Source organism: Schistocerca americana, chromosome 2, assembly GCF_021461395.2.
Source record: "Schistocerca americana isolate TAMUIC-IGC-003095 chromosome 2, iqSchAmer2.1, whole genome shotgun sequence".
NCBI lineage: Eukaryota > Metazoa > Arthropoda > Insecta > Orthoptera > Acrididae > Schistocerca > Schistocerca americana.
In genome coordinates this window covers 1020961206-1020978998 of record NC_060120.1, presented here as the reverse complement: position 1 = coordinate 1020978998, position 17793 = coordinate 1020961206, and the positions used below count along the sequence as shown (strand labels likewise).

General features: G+C 46.2%; 1 protein-coding gene across 1 annotated transcript in view; it reads left to right on the top strand.

The window, feature by feature from the left end:
• The window catches only part of LOC124594638, a 99920-nt gene that overhangs the window by 17999 nt on the left and 64128 nt on the right, over positions 1 to 17793 (top strand). The window contains exon 2 of the mRNA XM_047133005.1: positions 13856 to 14246. Within this exon, the coding sequence (XP_046988961.1) occupies positions 13856 to 14246 (391 nt within the window). The remainder of the gene's footprint in view (positions 1 to 13855; positions 14247 to 17793) is intronic.

The following is a 17793-nucleotide window of genomic DNA, read 5'->3' as shown; positions in this document are numbered from 1 at the left end:
CTTTCTTTCCCTCCCCTCTTCTTCTGTCCACTTCCATCCTTCCCTGTTAATAGTTTATCATTTTATGGATATTGTAGTTCCCTCTTTAATGTCGGATTTTATCGGTATTAGTTAATCTAAGGTCGGAGGGACTGATGACCGCGTAGTTTGGTCCCTTCTCCACCCAACCAAACAATCTATTGTGTCGTATTATTATACAGAGTGCGGCACATAACTTCCTTGTTTGACATGCGTGACAGGCTGTAGCAGTCGCAGCAGGACGGAGGTGGTCTCATTTGAGAGGTTTAGTTATGAAGTGTTGCTCTCTCCCAGATCAGTCACCATCGTGCGTTGGAATAGTGAGGAGTGTGCGTTTGCCACCGAGGCCTAGTTTTCAGACGAATGCTTCATTGTCGCAACCCAACTCGTCTTCTGAAATCACTTCAAAGTAGCCCCATTGGGCCGTGTCGTGGACTGGAAATCAATTGATACATGAGTCACTACATTTAGACGAACTGCGAGTGTGACAAGATGAAGAAATGGAGTCCCTCAGCCCATCAGATCGCCTGACAACATTGGGGCAATGAGAGCTTCAATTTTGCAATGCCCATCGTGTTCTGCGAGCAGACGTGCATCTGCCCGTAGACTTTCCGGTAGTTCACTATGATCTTCATTACCAACTGTACAAGTTAGGAATCGCTCAGGAACTCTCGGAACGCGGGCTCAATCCTCTGAGGAACGCATATGGGGCACTTCTCGAAAATGTTCTTGAGGACGCAGTTATTTAAAGTTTTCATTGGTGAAGCCCATTTTCACTCGGCTGGATACGTGGACAAGCAGAACATGCGCAACTGCGCGGACACCAGTCCCCTAGAATTGCATCAAAGACGTCGGCAGGCATCTAAATTCACAGTATTTCGTCCAGTTTCCTCAGCTGGCGCTGTTGGTGCCCGATTTTTTGAAGAAAATGGAGTCACAGTGACAGTGATTTCAGACCGGTATGTGAAGCTGTTGGAGGAATTTGTTTTCCACGACTTGATGAACTGGACTTAGGGGAATTTGGTTCCAGCAGAATAGATAAACGGCTCACACTTCAAGGGCATCAGTGGCTGTTTTGTGGGAACACTTCCTGGGGCACCTCGTCTCAATAACGGGCGATTTGGAGTGGCCAGCCCACTCTCCCGATTTGGCTCAAATGGCTCTGAGCACTATGAGGCTTAACATCTGAGGCCATCAGTCCCCTAGAACTTAGAACTACTTAAACCCAAGTATATCACACACATCCATGCCCGAGGCAGGATTCGAACCTATGAGGCGCGGTTCCAGACTGAAGCGCCTAGAACCACTCGCCCACACCAGCCGTCTCCGCCTTAGTTCATGACTTACACTGTGTTATTTATTCATACAGTCTCACTTTTTTTCGTCCTTTATTATTTCGTTTGTTTATAATACACTGCCCAGTAACATTAATGTCACAACCTGTTTCTCGATTGATGTTCAGTTCTTCTGCAATCATTTTCAAGGATTATCTTCGATCAGATCGTACGAGTTCACGCACCCTGACCAAGTTGACATCTATCCGTGTGGTTGATGGTCGTCCACTGCGTCTTCAAGATTCGTTCTGCCTTCACTAAACATTTTATGCCAATGAAGAACTTGAGCTCTTGACATAACCTCCTCTCCAAAAGCCTTCTGAAACTTACCGTAAGTTGTCGTCGCATTTTCACTCAATTTAACGCAAAAATAAATGGCATACCATTGTGCAATATTATGCGGTTCCATATCCGTGACAAGAGACACAAACACGTGTTAACTAATTACAGCTCAACTCATGATTGAGCAGTTGCATCGATGTGCCACTTGGACTAGAAGCAGCTTATAGACCAAGGTCAAAGATATTGCACCTACACAAGCCTGCAGGGTTGCCACATCCTTCAAAGAAAATCAGTCTTATTACTTTATCGCACCTTGTACTTGACCTCAGTCCGCTCTCTGTGGAGGCTAAACAGGAGCTTCTATTCCTCAAATTTCCTTGCTGGGTTGGTGGTAAAGCGCCTCACTTTATGGATTGGCCTAGTGCTGACGGTGGAGCATAACAGAAACAGAACTGCTAGCAAACCAGCTGTTAGAAAAGTTTCTTACACTGTGCAAAGTACACTACTGGCCATTAAAATTGCTATACCAAGAAGAAATGCAGAAGATAAACGGGTATTCATTAGAAAAATATATTATACTAGAACTGACATGTGATTACATTTTCATGCAATTTGGGTGCGTAGATCCTAATAATTCAGTACCCAGAACAACCACCTCTGGCCGTAATAACAGCCTTGATACGCCTGGGCATTGAGTCAAACAGAGCTTGGATGGCGTATACAGGTACAGCTGCCCATGCAGCTTCAGCACGATATCACAGTTCATCAACAGTAGTGACTGGCGTATTGTGACGAGCCAGTTGCTCGGCCACCATTGACCAGACGTTTTCAGTTGGTGAGAGATCTGGAGAATGTGTTGGCCAGGGCAGCAGACGAACATTTTCTGTATCCAGAAAGGCCAGTACAGGACCTGCAACATGCGGCCGTGCATTATCCTGGTGAAATGTAGGGTTTCGCAGGGATAGAATGAAGGGTAGAGCGCCGGGGAAGTGGCCGAGCCGTTCTAGGCGCTACAGTCTGGAACCACGAGACCGCTACAGTCGCAGGTTCGAATCCTGCCTCGGGCGTGGTTGTGTGTGATGTCCTTAGGTTCGTTAGGTTTAAGTAGTTCTAAGTTCTAGGGGACTGATGACCTCAGAAGTTAAGTCGCATTGTGCTCAGAGCCATTTGAACCATTTTGAAGGGTAGAGAAACGGGTCGTAACACATCTGAAATGTAACGTCTACTGTTCAATGTGCCGTCAATGCGAACAAGAGGTGACCGAGACGTGTAACCAATGTCACTCCATACCATCAGACCGGGTGATACGCCACTATGGCGATGACAAATACACGCTTCCAATGTGTGTTCACCACGATGTCGCCAAACACGGATGCGACCATCATGATGCTGTAAACAGAACCTGGATTCATCCGCAAAAATGACGGTTTGCTATTCATGCACCCAGGTTCGTCGTTGAGTACACCATCGCAGGTGCTCCTGTCTGTGATGCAGCGTCAAGGGTAACTGCAGCCAGTGCCTCCGAGCCGATAGTCTATGCTGCTGCAAACGTCGTCGAACTGTTCGTGCAGATGGTTGTTGTCTTGCAAACGTCGAGACGTGGCTGCACGATCCGTTACAGCCATGCGGATAAGATGCCTATCATCTCAACTGCTAGTGATACGATGCCGTTGGGATCCAGCACGACGTTCCGTATTACCCTCGTGAACCAATCGATTCTATATTCTGCTAACTGTCATTGGATCTCGACCAACGCGAGCAGCAATGCCGCGATACGATAAACCGCAATAGTGATAGGGTACAATACGACCTTTATCAAAGTCGGAAACGTGATGGTACGCATTTCTCCTTCTTACGCGAGGCATCACATCAACGTTTCACCAGTTAACGCCGGTCAACTGCCGTTTATGTATGAGAAATCGGTTGGAAACTTTCCTCATGTCAGCACGTTGTAGTTGTCGCCACCGGCGCCAACCTTGTGTGAATGCTCTGAAAAGCTAATCATTTGCATATCACAGCATCTTCTTCCTGTCGGTTAAATTTCGCTTCTGTAGCACGTCATCTTCGTGGTGTAGCAATTTTAATGGTCAGTAGTGTATGTTTGTCGATCGGTTCCGCTGCGTTGCAGACGCTATATCGTTACCGATGGAGGACATCATGAATATCTTCAACATTAAAACATTTTCAGTAATGTCGTTACCATCTTTGAGACTTAAGAATTAATAGTTTTTGTTATTTTTTGTTCAAGTTACTTAAGGTCAAACAGTGTAAACCGTTCTGTGGGGACCGAGCGAGGTGGCGCAGGGGTTAGACACTGGATTCGCATTCGGGAGGACGACGGTTCAATCCCGCGTCCGGCCATCCTGATTTAGGTTTTCCGTGATTTCCCTAAATCACTCCAGGCAAATGCCGGGATAGTTCCTCTGAAAGGGCACGGCCGACTTCCTTCCCCATCCTTCCCTAATCCGATGAGACCGATGACCACACTGTCTGGTCTCCTTCCCCAAAACAACCAACCAACCGTTCTGTGGGATCGCCTGTATAATAATTATTAATATTACAGCACTTAATCTCTGTCGTCCAGCCTTGTTGTGTGTAGGGATCCTGCCTACTCAGTTCGCTAGACAAACAATCAAACAACTCATATTAATGAGTTTTATTAGAACAAGAACATTACAACGGTTAACTTTGGCAATTACACAGATGTGTCCCAAGCAGTCTTTGCAGTGATTGCTGATCTCTGACAAACGTCTTTCCTGTACTGCTATCGAAGTGCCTAATGTTGACGCTGCTACGCAAGTGGCTATTCTTGAAGCTGCTATCGAACTGGCTACCTTTGACGCTGCTGTCCAACTGGGCTCCACCAGTCGGGGGCGGCGGTTATGTCCTCTTCACCTAGAGGCCTCTGCTGTCGCGTTGTCGTGCTGGAAGGGAGGTCTGTCAGCGTGTGATTGGCTGACTTCCTCTGACAGCCTTGGCTTCCCTGTCGTTCACGACTAGCGTGGCGGCGCTTGATTTTACGCCATAACGTAATCTATAGGTAACTTCCCTCCAAATTCTCATACGTTCTTCCTGAAGTATGAATAGTGTTATCGATGTTTTGGGCGAATTTGTCTGGCTGATTAATTTACCCGACAGATGTTTGATGAGTTTCAGATTTCAGATTGGAGTTTTAACATTCCAGTCCTCCACATTCAACTGGGATCCCTTGAACCTTGATGCTACGGTCTCTGTTTCATGGACAGGAGCGTTATCGTGGTGAAACAGAAAATGCCAGATTCAGGATTGTTGTCTTATTGCAGCAAACATGACTGTTGTCTAACAGTTAGTTACATATTCCATAATTCAGTTGCACAATATGTCTTAATGGCGTCGAACGAGTCAATTTATATGCAGTTAGCTCAAATCGTATTTAAATGTGGATGTAAGCTTATCATTTACAGCTGACTTCTGGGCTCAAACATAATAAGGTATGTCGAACAGAGCGACCTTATCCATACCAACCAACTTGAATTCCGGAAACATAGATCATGTGAATTCCAACTCGTACTTTTCTCACATGACATACTGAAAGGCATGGACCAAGGCGGTCAGGTAGATGCATTATTTTTCGAGTTCTGAAAAGCATCTGACTCGGTACCACACCTACGTTTATTATTAAACGTATGGTCGTGTGGGGTATCAGGCGAAATCTGTGAGTGGATTGAGGATTTCTTGTTAGATGGGACACAGCATGTTACCTTGGATGGGGCGTCATCAGCATATCTACACTATCTGATCAAAAGCATCCGGACACCCCCGAAAATATACGTTTTTCATCTTAGGTGCATTGTGCTGCACCTACTGCCAGGTACTCCATATCAGCGACCTCAGTAGTCATTAGACATCGTGAGAGAGCAGAATGGGGCGCTCCGCGAAACTCGCGGACTTCGAACGTAAACAGGTGATTGGGTGTCACTTTTGTCATACGTCTGTACGCGAGATTTCCACACTTCTAAATATCCCTAGGTTCACTGTTTCCGGTACGATAGTGAATGGGAATGTGAAGGGACACGTACAGCACAAAAGCGCACAGGCCGACTTCGTCTGTTGATTGACAGAGACTGCCGACAGTTGAAGAGGGTCGTAATGTGTAATAGCAGACATCTATCCAGACCATCACACAGGAATTCCAAACTGCATCAGTATCCACCGCAAGTACTAAGACAGTTAGGCGTGAGGTGAGAAATCTTGGATTTCATGGTCGAGCGGCTGCTCATAGCCACACATCATGCCATCTCGCTTGGTATAAGGAGCGTAAACATTGGGCGATTGAACAGTGAAAAAGCGTTGTGTGGAGTGACGAATCACGTTACACAATGTGGCGATCCGACGGCAGGGTGTGGCTAACGCGAATGCCCAGTGAACGTCATCTGCCAGCGTGTGTACTGCCGACAGTAAAATTCGGAGGCGATGGTATTTTTCATGGAGGGGGCTTGCACCCTTTGTTGTTTTGCGTGGCACTATCACAGCACAAGCCTACATTGCTGTTTTAAGCACCTTCGTGCTTCCCACTGTTGAAGAGCGTTTCGGGGATGGCGATTGCATCTTTCACCACGATCGGGCCCCTGTTCATAGTGCACGGTCTGTGGCGGAGTGGTTACACGACAGCATCCCTGTAATGAACTGGCCTGCACAGAGTTCTGGCCTGAATCCTATAGAACACTTTTGGGATGTTTTGGAACGCCGACTTCGTGCTAGGCCTCAGTGCAGCACTCCGTGAAGAATGGGCTGCCATTCCCTAAGAAACATACCAGCACCTGATTGAACGTATGCCTGCGAGAGTGGAAGCTGTCATCAAGGCTAAGAGTGGGCCAACAACATATTGAATTCCAGCATTACCGATAGAGGGCGCCACGAACTCGTAAATCATTTTCAGCCAGGTGTCTGAATACTATTCATCACATAGTGTATATTCATATGCATATACACACATTTCTTCTCTCGGAATATCTGTAAACAAATTCTTCGACCTGTTAAATTTCATTCACAAACATGTTATGATAAAAAAGTGATTTTATGTCTACTAATTCCTTGCTTAAAAACTAATTCCGTGCTTAAAAACTATGTAACCGCTTCTGAAAACAGACCAGCAGTAACACAAATTCGAAAAGTGATGTAGACTCATCAGGTCCCCATCCCCCCATCCCCCATCCGGCGCCATGTCGCCTGTATACTGCTGTTATAAGTGAGTGTTCAGTGTTGTGCGTTCCCTGTCAGTGTTGCGAAAAGCCACCATACTGTCGCTAGTTCTCTTTTTTATTTATTTATTTTTAATCTCGTGGGAACGGAAGCCAGATTGTCGCCGTGCTTTTAAAATTGTGCCTATCTATTTAGTATGTGTTTCAATCAGCGTCGCCGACCGTTTGTTTTTATATTTTCTTTGTATATTTTGTCCATGTTTCAGTTTTTAACAGTCACCGTTTTATCGCCTGCCTTTGTTTGTTTTACAGATCCCCTGTTTCTGTTTTTTGTTTTGTTGGCAGAAGAGCCAACACCGTGTTACTAGAGGAGGCCAAAATGCACGCGTTTTAGCTCAGGCAGGCTGGCGTGAGGGGGGAAGGACTATGCTGACGTCAGGTCTGGAACAGGACAAGGAATTAGAATTCAGAAAGCGGTCGTAACTAGTTTGATACTTAACTTTAATCCATTAATAATGAACGTCGCTCTTGACGGTACATGAGTCACAATACTATCTGTTCAGAAGACATAGTAACTGAATACGGCGCCTTGTTAGGTCGTAGCAAATGACGTAGCTTAAGGCTATGCTAAACTGTCGTCTCGGCAAATGAGAGCGTATGTAGACAGTGAACCATTGCTAGCAAAGTCGGCTGTACAACTGCGACGAGTGCTAGGGAGTCTCTCTAGACTAGACCTGCCGTGTGGCGGCGCTCGGTCTGCAATCACTGATAGTGGCGACACGCGGGTCCGACGTATACTAACGGACCGCGGCCGATTTAAATGCTACCACCTAGCAAGTGTGTCTGGCGGTGACACCACATTTTTTAACTTTTCTATAGACTGCAGAGCCCGCGCCCCCTCTGGAGGGGAATCGAAATCCAATAAGGAAAAAAAGACTGATCAAGCGACTGAAAATGAGCACCCAGAGAAGTTTGTTTTTTATTGTACCAAAGTGATACAGTCGCAGACACAACGATGGCAAAAATGGATGAAATTAAGAAATTATTACTGTAGTGTACTCCTAATGGAGATTCTTTTGCTTTTAATTTATACGCAGTAATACATTTAAAAAATCCTGCAACAACCAATTATTGTTTGAAATAACCCTGCTTTATTGGTGGAGCGGTGTGTATGTCATTATTCCTTCTCAACTCCAATTGATTATTTACAAATTGGATAATAGAAAAAAGTAACGTGTTTACAATGTAGGAAAAGACAGATTGCTACTTACCGTAAAGAACACACGTCAAGTTGCAGACAAGCACAATTAAAAGACACTTGCAGATAGTTTTCGGGCACATCCCTGACCACACACACGCACCATACACACCCACACGCACAACACATACACACACACACCCACACACACACACACACATATGAACAAGCTCACCTCACACTCACACGACCGCCAACTCCAGCATCTCGGGCCAAATGCAACATCACGTGGGACGCAAGCAGCAGTCTGGGGTGGATGGGGAAAGGGTCGTAGTGTACAGGTGGAGAGACGGAGACCAACACTGTCTGGTGGAGTGGGCAAGGACTAGACTGCCAACAGGCCAGCATCAGGAGGTTGTGGGGCAGGAAGGTGGAGAGAAAAGGAGCAAAAAAAGAGAGGAGCAGCGGAAGACAGGCACTTGCGTTGGCAGAGGGCTGCAAATAAACAGGGTGGGAAATGAGAATGGGGAGGAGGTGATAGGACAGAGGGGGTGAAAACTGTTGGTTGGAGGGTTTGGGGACAGTATGTTACTGTAGATTGAGGCCGGGATAATTACGGGAGCGGAGAATGTGTTGTGAGTATAACTCACATCGGTGCAGTTCAGAAAAGCTGGTGATGGAAGGAAAGATCGAGATGGCTCAGGTAGTGAAGCAGCCATTGAAATCAAGTGTGTTATGTTCAGCTGCATGCTGTGCCACAGTGTGGTCTACTTTGCTTTTGGCCACAGCTTGGCAGTGGCTGTTCATCCTGGTGGACAGCTAGTGGTAGTCATACCAATATAAAAAGGTGTGCAGTGATTTCAGCAGAGCTGGTGAATGGCATGGCTTCTTTCACAGGTGGTCCGGACCCTGATGGGGTAGGATAAACTTGTCACAGGACTGGAATAAGAAGTGCTGCGGGGGGAGGGGGGGGGGGGACTGGGCAGGTTGGGCAGGATATGATCCTTGTGGCAAGGTGTTGGAATTGGGAGTGGCATAGAGATGGACTAGGATGTTGTGCAGGTTAGGTAGGCGAGGGAACACCACTGTAGGAGGGATGGGAAGTATCTTGGGTAGGATGTCCCTCATTTTAAGGCATGATGATAGGTAATCAAAGGCCTTGCGAAGGACGTGGTTCAGTTGTTCCTCTGGGGTGGTAGGGGGCGATGAAGGGGGTCACTTCTTTGTGGCTGGTTCTTGGGAATGATGGGAGGATTGGAAGTGTGAGGGGAAATAGCACAGCAAATCTGCATGTGGACTAGGTCTGGGGGACAGTGCCTGTCTGTGAAGGCCTTGGCGAGACCCTTAGCATACTGAGCAAGGGAGTTTTTGTCACTGCAGATACGCCATCCCCAGATAGGCAGTCTACATGTGAGGGATTTTTTGATGTGAAAGGGATGACAGGTGCCAAAATGTAAATACTGTTTGTGATTAGTTGGTTTAATGTGAACGGAGGTGCTGATGGAGCCATCAGAGAGGAGGAAGTCAACATTTAGGAAGGTGGCACGCTGGGTTGAGGAGGATCACGTGAAGCAGATGGGTGAGAATGTGTTGAGGTTGTGAAGGAACGAAGGTAGAGTGTCTTGGCCCTGAGTCCAGAAATGAAGATATGGACAATGAACATGAACCAGACTAGGGATTTGTTGTTTAGCTCGCTCCACATTAAACCCACTAACCATTAACAGTGTCTGCATTTTGACAGCTGTGATCCCTTGCACATAAAAAATCCCTCCCACATTGCCTGCCTAGGGATGTAGGTAGCAATCTGTCTTTTCCTACATTGTTGATAAGGTAAGTAGCAATCTACACGTCCAAAAAATGGCTCTGAGCACTATGGGACTTAACATCTGATGTCATCAGTCCCCTAGAACCTAGAACTACTTAAACCTAACTAACCTGAGGACAACACACACATCCATGCCCGAGGCAGGATTCGAACCTGCGACCGTAGCGGTCGCGCGGTTCCAGACTGAAGCGTCTAGAACCGCTTGGCCACACCGGCCGGCTACACTTCCAACATTGTTGATGTTCCTACCTGGAGTTTTCATTGTTTGAAAGTAATGTGTTTTGTAGTTACAGTATTAAACTCCTTAAATATGTACTTCATTTGTTGTGTCGTCTATCGGAGCTAATGGACTGACGCCAAAGTTGGTAAAACAGCGCCAGAGCTTCGCGAGCCTCCACTGACATGCTCTGCCCTCACAACGCACGCCGGCGTCCACCAGCTCGACAATTCCCCGTCTAAGTGCATTTCATGTGCAAAAACTACTCCACGAACCACTGACAATGTAGTTTGCACAGAACACGATAGCAGCAAATACGGTCTCATTAGCGGAATTATATAGTACTAGTAGCCCACATACTGATGGAGAAAGGTTGGTAGTGATCTGATTGTGCGCACTGCCGTGAATTTCAGCGGTTGTAAACGAGAGTACAGTTGAAGGAGGTCTCATCCGGGTCAATGCAAATGAAGTGGCCCAATAAAAATTAAGTTGGTTGCTTGACCATTTTTTAAATATTTTTATTTTTTTATATGTGATTACCCTATAACTGAGAAGTTCAAAACAGTTTTAACAAAATATTCTACGTTTCACCTTAACTGAATGGCGGCCATTTTCGTTTGTAAGCGCGCAATGATGATTCAGTTTAGAGACGTTAGCAAAATTATGAATATCTCTGCACTGGGTTGAGTTATAACATTGCAATTGATATGATTGCTTTTAGAGAAGTGTCCTCTACAGCAGGGCTTCCCAACGTGTGGTCCGCGGACCCCTTAGGGGTCCGCCGGCTCCTTCTAGGGGGTCCGCGGCCACCTTCCACCAAATCGTGTAAAATAATGAGTAAAATTATTGAATAAAAATGTGAAAATCAAATTCATCAGGTTTTTTTTCGTGTGAAAAACATGTGTACTTTTACTTCAGGTCGTATCCCCAATCAGCCTTTGCGGTTCCTAAGTGAGAACGCATACACAGTTTAGTGCCGGAGAACGCTACTACCCCTCTGATCGACTGTTTCGCAACAATACGGGGGTCGTTTGTGCGCCGGCTCACGGCGCTACATGCGCTGAAACCTTTTACGCATGCAGCTCTCTGGTATGGACAACCTCCTCTGAGGTGGTCTACAATATTGGAGTCTGTTGTCAATTGACATTTACTCCACAAGTATAAAGGTAAAATTGGCTGGGATAAAAAAGGGTATGCTAAAACTTGTCTGAGCTCAACAGGATAAAATACAAGGAGTGCTAGAAAACTAGCGGCGAGAGGAAGAGGAATGTTTGTTCTTCTTCTGCTTAACTCTCGGAATAGCGGCGATTATACGCTGCCAGTCATAATCGGTAAAAATAGGGAAGCGGTTTATAAGGTCCAAGTCCCTCTTAGGAGCGACGGCGGTCAGATTTGCAATTGCCCATCCGAAATCATAAGGCTTATGGGGTAGAGGTGGTTTAGGAACATTGGAAGCGGTAAAGGGGTACGGGGTATTGTGATGCGCGAACGTCTTGTTACGCAATGATTTTGCGACCATCTTCAGCAGTTCAGGCGCAGTGATCTCTGTCTCTGCAGGCGGCGTGTGGACTACCTCTTCTGTGTCCAGGTCTTGGATGGGCGCAGCTGTTGTGACTTCTTCTCCCAGCAGCGGCAATCCCGCCTTGTCCGCGGAAGGGCAGGCGGGCATTTCGATGCCTTTGTTCACGTCATCTCGTATTACTGGTGGAGCTGATTCGGAATCTTGCTTCCGCTGGGCCTCCTCCTTCGAGGAGGGGGCAGACATCTTGTTTGCCACCTCCATGGGCAACCCCACAGCGCCCTGCGTTACCGCAGGAGCCGGGGGAGCGTCCGTCTGCGTCGCGATGGTGGCAATCGTAACTTCTCGCCCCTTGCGAGACTTACAGGCCAGCAACTCGCGAAACTGCGCGAGCTGGAGGAGTACCTCGTCGACCTCGGCCCGAAGTGCAGCCCTCTCACCTGCCGTGGCAGATTTGACAGCAGCAACTGCGTTGGCGACAGCATCGTCGATCTTGTGAATGCTGTTGGGATTGCAGCAGCACAGCCCTCCACCCGCGCCAGCACCGGCAGAAGTGCCAGTGGCGTGATGCGCGGGCAGAGAATTTGCCGCTTCTTGATTCCTTGTCGCCTCTTCTTGCGCAGTGGTTCGCCGTCGGTGTGTGTTCCGCTCCCTCCCGCGGCCACGGTTCTTAAGATAGCTGCAGCCACGGTGGTTGGCGGCGTGGGAACCGCCGCAATTACAACATGTAGCAGCGGCTTCCCTGGGCTTCGTACAGTCGCGAGTGAGGTGCGGCTTTGCACACTTCAAACACGCGACTACTCCTGTACAATCCGCGGCGAAGTGCCCCAACTTCTGACAGCGGAAGCACTGTAAAGGTTTCTTCCTCTTCTGCTTGCTGTCCAGTCCAAGCGCTTGGCCCAGGAGGCTAACGATTGCGGCAGCTAGTTCTCCTCGTCTTCCCTGGCGTCCAGACATGTTGGCGCGGCGAGCGAGAGAATCGCATGCGCGGAGCGAGCTTTGTCGACCAATCACAGCGCTCGGTGGCACGTTTTGGCCCCAGGCATCATTAAATGTTAAACTTACTTTGTGAGTGCACTACCTATTTCATAATCGATTTTTGAGCAGTTTATTACTTCTAACATGGATCGGTGGCTGAAGTCAGGATCATTGAAGAAGGGTGCAGTTTCTCCATCGCCTTCACAACGAGGGAAGTTTCCAGTTGAAATGAATGAGGAGGGAGGACGACCAAAGGAAGACTTTACATACATTTGAACATTTTTCTTCGGATCTCACGAAAAACCACACACACACACACACACACACACACACACACACACAAGCGCGCGCGCGCGCACGACTGTTATGATATATGGATGCTCCTTACACAACAGTAGCCAAATAGTGGAAGTGAGCAGACCATAAGCGGCAGCTTGTCAACAGCGAACAGTTTGGACGTGACATTGATTGCTCTTGGAGGAAGACAGCTCCATCATGTGAAATTTCAATTACCAAGTAACTTTAATCAGGCAATAGTGTGTTGAACAAAGGGAGTAAATCCACTAGTAAGTGTCTGGATACAGTGGTAATTCAAATTGGATCGTTAATTTCAAGTTGTTTTCATTCATCTCTAAGCCTTCCGGGGGGGGGGGGGGGGTCATTGGGAACATGGCACTTGCATTAGGAAGCTTTCAGTTCCCATGGGTTTCGCTCTGAAATTTAAAGTTACTGTGCTCTTGACTGACTAAGGGTCCGCCATGGATTTTCGACTGAAGGATGGGTCCGCCAGCTGAAAAGGTTGGGAAACCCTGCTCTACAGCATTGTCTATTACACAAAATACCCTAAATTCAAAAATTTCTGATTTTGCAGAAAATTTTACATTTGTGATTCAGGATGCAATACAAGGGTACCACTGGGTCAATAACCAGGCAACAGTGCATCCAGAATCAAAACAAATGTTTAAGGCAAAATGTACGTAGTTTTTTATGTAGAATATGATTCTGCAATAAAAATAGGGGTTCTCATTTGAAATCTTAAAGTTGCCTCCCGCCCCACCCCCAGGGGCCTGGGGGTGGCGAGCTAATTTTAGCACCAGAAAATGTCCCCCTCGAAAATAATCAACTTTGGATTCTACACATTGTTTCGTGTGAAGCTTATTTTTCGAGTTATTCTGGTTTGTCAACTTAAAATTTACACCCTGTACTTCATGCAGTTTTGTTGCATACCGTTTTCATGATACTGCAGTTGTAATGACCTGTATGTATGTAACTGCGAAATGTCGGTAACGGCGCATTTCTCACAGGGTGGATCGGCCGGTGTCATTGGTGAACTTCCAGACAAGAGGCAAGTAACAGGCGATGCAGAGGGAGGAACAGCAGTCCGTGATGAACCGCAGGGCACCCACACTGTTTCCTACGCCGACGTGGCGGCTGGGCGTCAGGCTGCCACGCTTCCGCCGGATGTCCCGGCGACCGAAGAGACAGCCTCCGCCCCCAGGAGGGGTCTCGTGCTGGCCGACTTCATGACTCCCACGTTCAAGAAACGAGGCCGACCCCGCAAGCGGTCCACGAGGCAGAAGGCTAACACTGTGGCCACACCGGCACCACCTGCTGATGAGCAGCCGTCGACTGGTGCGTGCACGCAGTCGCCAGGCGAAGCAGCAGGTGATGGAACAACGTCGCAGGAAGCCGGAGGTAAGAATATCGCCAGACAGCTTTACGATTTTTACACTTCTGTCCTATAAACCGGACTCATGCCTTCGTTCTATACTCCTTTCCTCGCGTATTTTCTTTAATGAGGTCTCCAGCCTTGCACCGACCCACGAGACCAGCTTCAGTAATATCAGAAATTGAGCCCGCCTTGATGTAAAAACACCTTGTTATTCGTTTATTTCTTTGTTATCCAAACTAGTTTCGGCGACAAATATCACCATCATCAGTGGGTTTTTAAATCTGAAACACGCAGAAAATGGTATGGTTGTACAAACACAGTATAACATTATTACATTTTTGCAAATCGTCTTTTTGAAATATTGACGATTTGTAAAAATGTAATAATGTTTGCTACGTTTGTACAACTATACCATTTTCTGCATGTCTTACATTAAAAAAAAAACCACTGATGATGGTGATATTTGTTGCCGAAACTGGTTTGGGATAATAAAGTAATAAACGAATAACAAGGTGTTTTTGCATCAAGGCGGACTCAATTTCTGATATTACTGTTTTTCTATGCAAACACGGACCAAATGGAAGAGCTCCAAGATAATATTATTGAGACCAGCTACTTTAGTCACAAGTCCTAAGCCGCTGATTTCAGCGCTGTTGCTGTCTAACTGCGCACGGAAAACGTCGGTTTCGACGGACATTAACATATTATTCACCAATATCGCTTTTTTGGGGCGCAAATTCAGGGTGTACCAAAAAGAATCATCCGATCTGACACGTCTGTATTTCCGAAACTAAAAAACATATACAATGAATTTGGTTTTTTTTGTGAATAGGGAGCTCGAAAAGTTTTTTTCTCTATCTTTTCATAGGTGTTCAGTCCGCCCCCGGTAGCTGATTGGTCAGCGTGACGGATTGTCAGTCCTCTGGTTCCGGGTTCGATTCCCGGCTGGGTCGGGGAATTTTCTCCGCCCAGGGACTGGATGTCGTGCTGTCATCATCATCATCCTATCATCTTCATCGACTGCAGGTCGCCGAAGTAGCTTCAAATTGGAAGACCGGCACCTAGCGAACGGCCTGCCCGACGAGGGGGGGGGGGGGGGGGGGGGCTAGCCATACGATAAAATAAAAAATAGGAGTTCAATATGTCCCCCTTGAGATGCATGGTATATGCCAATGCGGTATTCAAGTTGTTCCCATTCTGGAGCATGCCTTGAGTTCCAGCTTCCGCAGCTGCTGTTATGCGATGTCCCAGTCCATTCATTGTTGTAAGCCCCCACAAGAAATAATCACGTACGGTCAGGTCCGGTGACCTTGGAGGCCAGTACTGTAAGGCTGCGACCGATCCACCGTTCAGTAATCCTTTGATTTAAAAATTCCCACTTCCAGATGCCAGTGCGGCGGTGCCCCATCCTGTCGGTAAATGAAGTCGTTCGAATCAGTCTCCAACTGTGGGAAAGAAAGTTCTCAAGCATATCGAGGTATTTGCTTCCTGTAACAGCGTTCTTGGGAAAGAAAAATGGACGATACACCTCACATTATGACGGTTCAACTTTCCGTTTAAATGGAATGTTGGCTCGTCACTGAACTCTAAGCGTGAAAGAAAACTGTCATCCTCCATCTTGCCAAGAACGGAATTACAGAATTCCACACGTTGATGTTTGTCACCTTCACGAAGAGCTTGCAGTAGCTGAATTTTGTATGGTTTCATGCGCAAACGTCGTCGCAACACATGCCATACAGACATCAGGGGCATGTTGAGCTGGCGAGCTGCACGGCGAACGGATTTCTGCGGGCTGCTTGTGAAACTATGGCGGATATGTTCAACGTATGTGTCAGACACTCGTGGACGGCCCGGCGATTTGTCTTTATGCAAACAACCAGTTTCTCGGAATTGTTCATGCCATCGTCAATGAATGCTCTGCGCTATAGGTGGATCCACGCCATACCTCGTACGAAAGCCACAATGAGCAGTTGTAACTGACGCGTACTGCGCAAAACGTAGAACACAAAACGCTTTCTTTTGTCCAGAAAAAGTTTTACTAGAACTGAAGTCAGCACACACTGCTGCTACCTAGCGGGAAACATGTAAACCTCGAGAGTTTGCTCTTTCCAACAGTAAGTTGTTCATGCACATATCTCAAATAACATAATATTTATGACTTTTTTAAATCGGGTGATTCGTTTCGATACACCCTGTATTTTATTTCTTTCGACGTAAGCAATGAAATTTTTGGCTTTGATTGTTATATGTAAAGGTTGTTACTGACAATGCCCGCAGGTTGGAAAGAAATAATTTTGAAGGAAATTAATTTGCCTATTTTCTGTCTCCGCACTTGGCTACACTTCATGTCTCCTGGTAGTTTTTGTACAACAGTGAATTCTGATTTAGTTGTGGGTGTGTGTTTGTTATGAACATACGGATATCCATGAAACATTCAGTATATTTCAGATTTCCTGAAATAAGTGCAATGTCAATTCATTTTACGCATCCCAATAATGCAACTATGCCATTTCAGATTATCACTACTGCGATGAAATGCCGTATTAATGTATACACGTCTTACATACAAAAATTACTATTTACATTGTTAAGATCTGCTTTCTTTACATTGTATGAGATTGTTTCCAGGGTTAGGTAACAGAGTGAAACAATACCTTTCACATTTTACTTTTCCAATAGGACAAAACGTGCCACATGGGCCTGACAGTTAAAGAAATTCAAGTAGAAGTGGAGAGCTATGAAGTGAGTGAAGATTGACTTAGTGCAGATGAAATAACAGTTGTAGAAGGCAGTGAAGAAAATCACTGAACGATTACTGTATTGAGCAAGATGTAGCAGTAACTGTAGAATTTATAACCAGCAGGGGTGAGGATTCTGTGGCTACATTTTTGGCAAAGAGAATGAAGTTCTCGTAGTGAAATGGAGGGGCAACAAACTAGTACGTGTAACCACAAACTACAGTGCATTACCCCTTTGAGCTGTGCTAAATGATACTCACGGGCAGAGAAAAAGGGGATATCTGTTATGAACCCGCATCTCGTTCAAGAATACAATGGCCATATGGGTGGTGTTGATCTACTAGACAAACAGTTATCCTTTTATTTGATCAAAGAAATAGTGGTGGCCATTATTCCTCCAGATGATTGAAATGGTAAACACATGGCGCGCATACCTAATTGCTAACCAAGATGATAAGCTCTCACTTTTGGGTGTCTGAAGGAGAATGGTGGTGATGTACCTTTCAAAGAAAACAGGAGCAACATCAAAAAGTGGAGGACCAAAAGGTAGCAAACGGATGGGAGGATAGGTGAGCACAGATGTACGGCTAGATTCAGGAAATGTGAATACTGCAAGAGGAAAAAAGTAACAAAAATATGTTATAAGTGAAATATTTGTGGACACGACATTGTTTCATTTCGTACTGAATAAACACTCAATAATATTACAAAGAGTGTTTTTATGTTGTTCACGATGTTTCTTGTAGTTTTCTGCATTAACAATAATATTGTGCATTTTGATAGCTAATTTTCCCAGTGTCCCAAAAAGGGACAGTGTAGTTGTTTTAAAAAT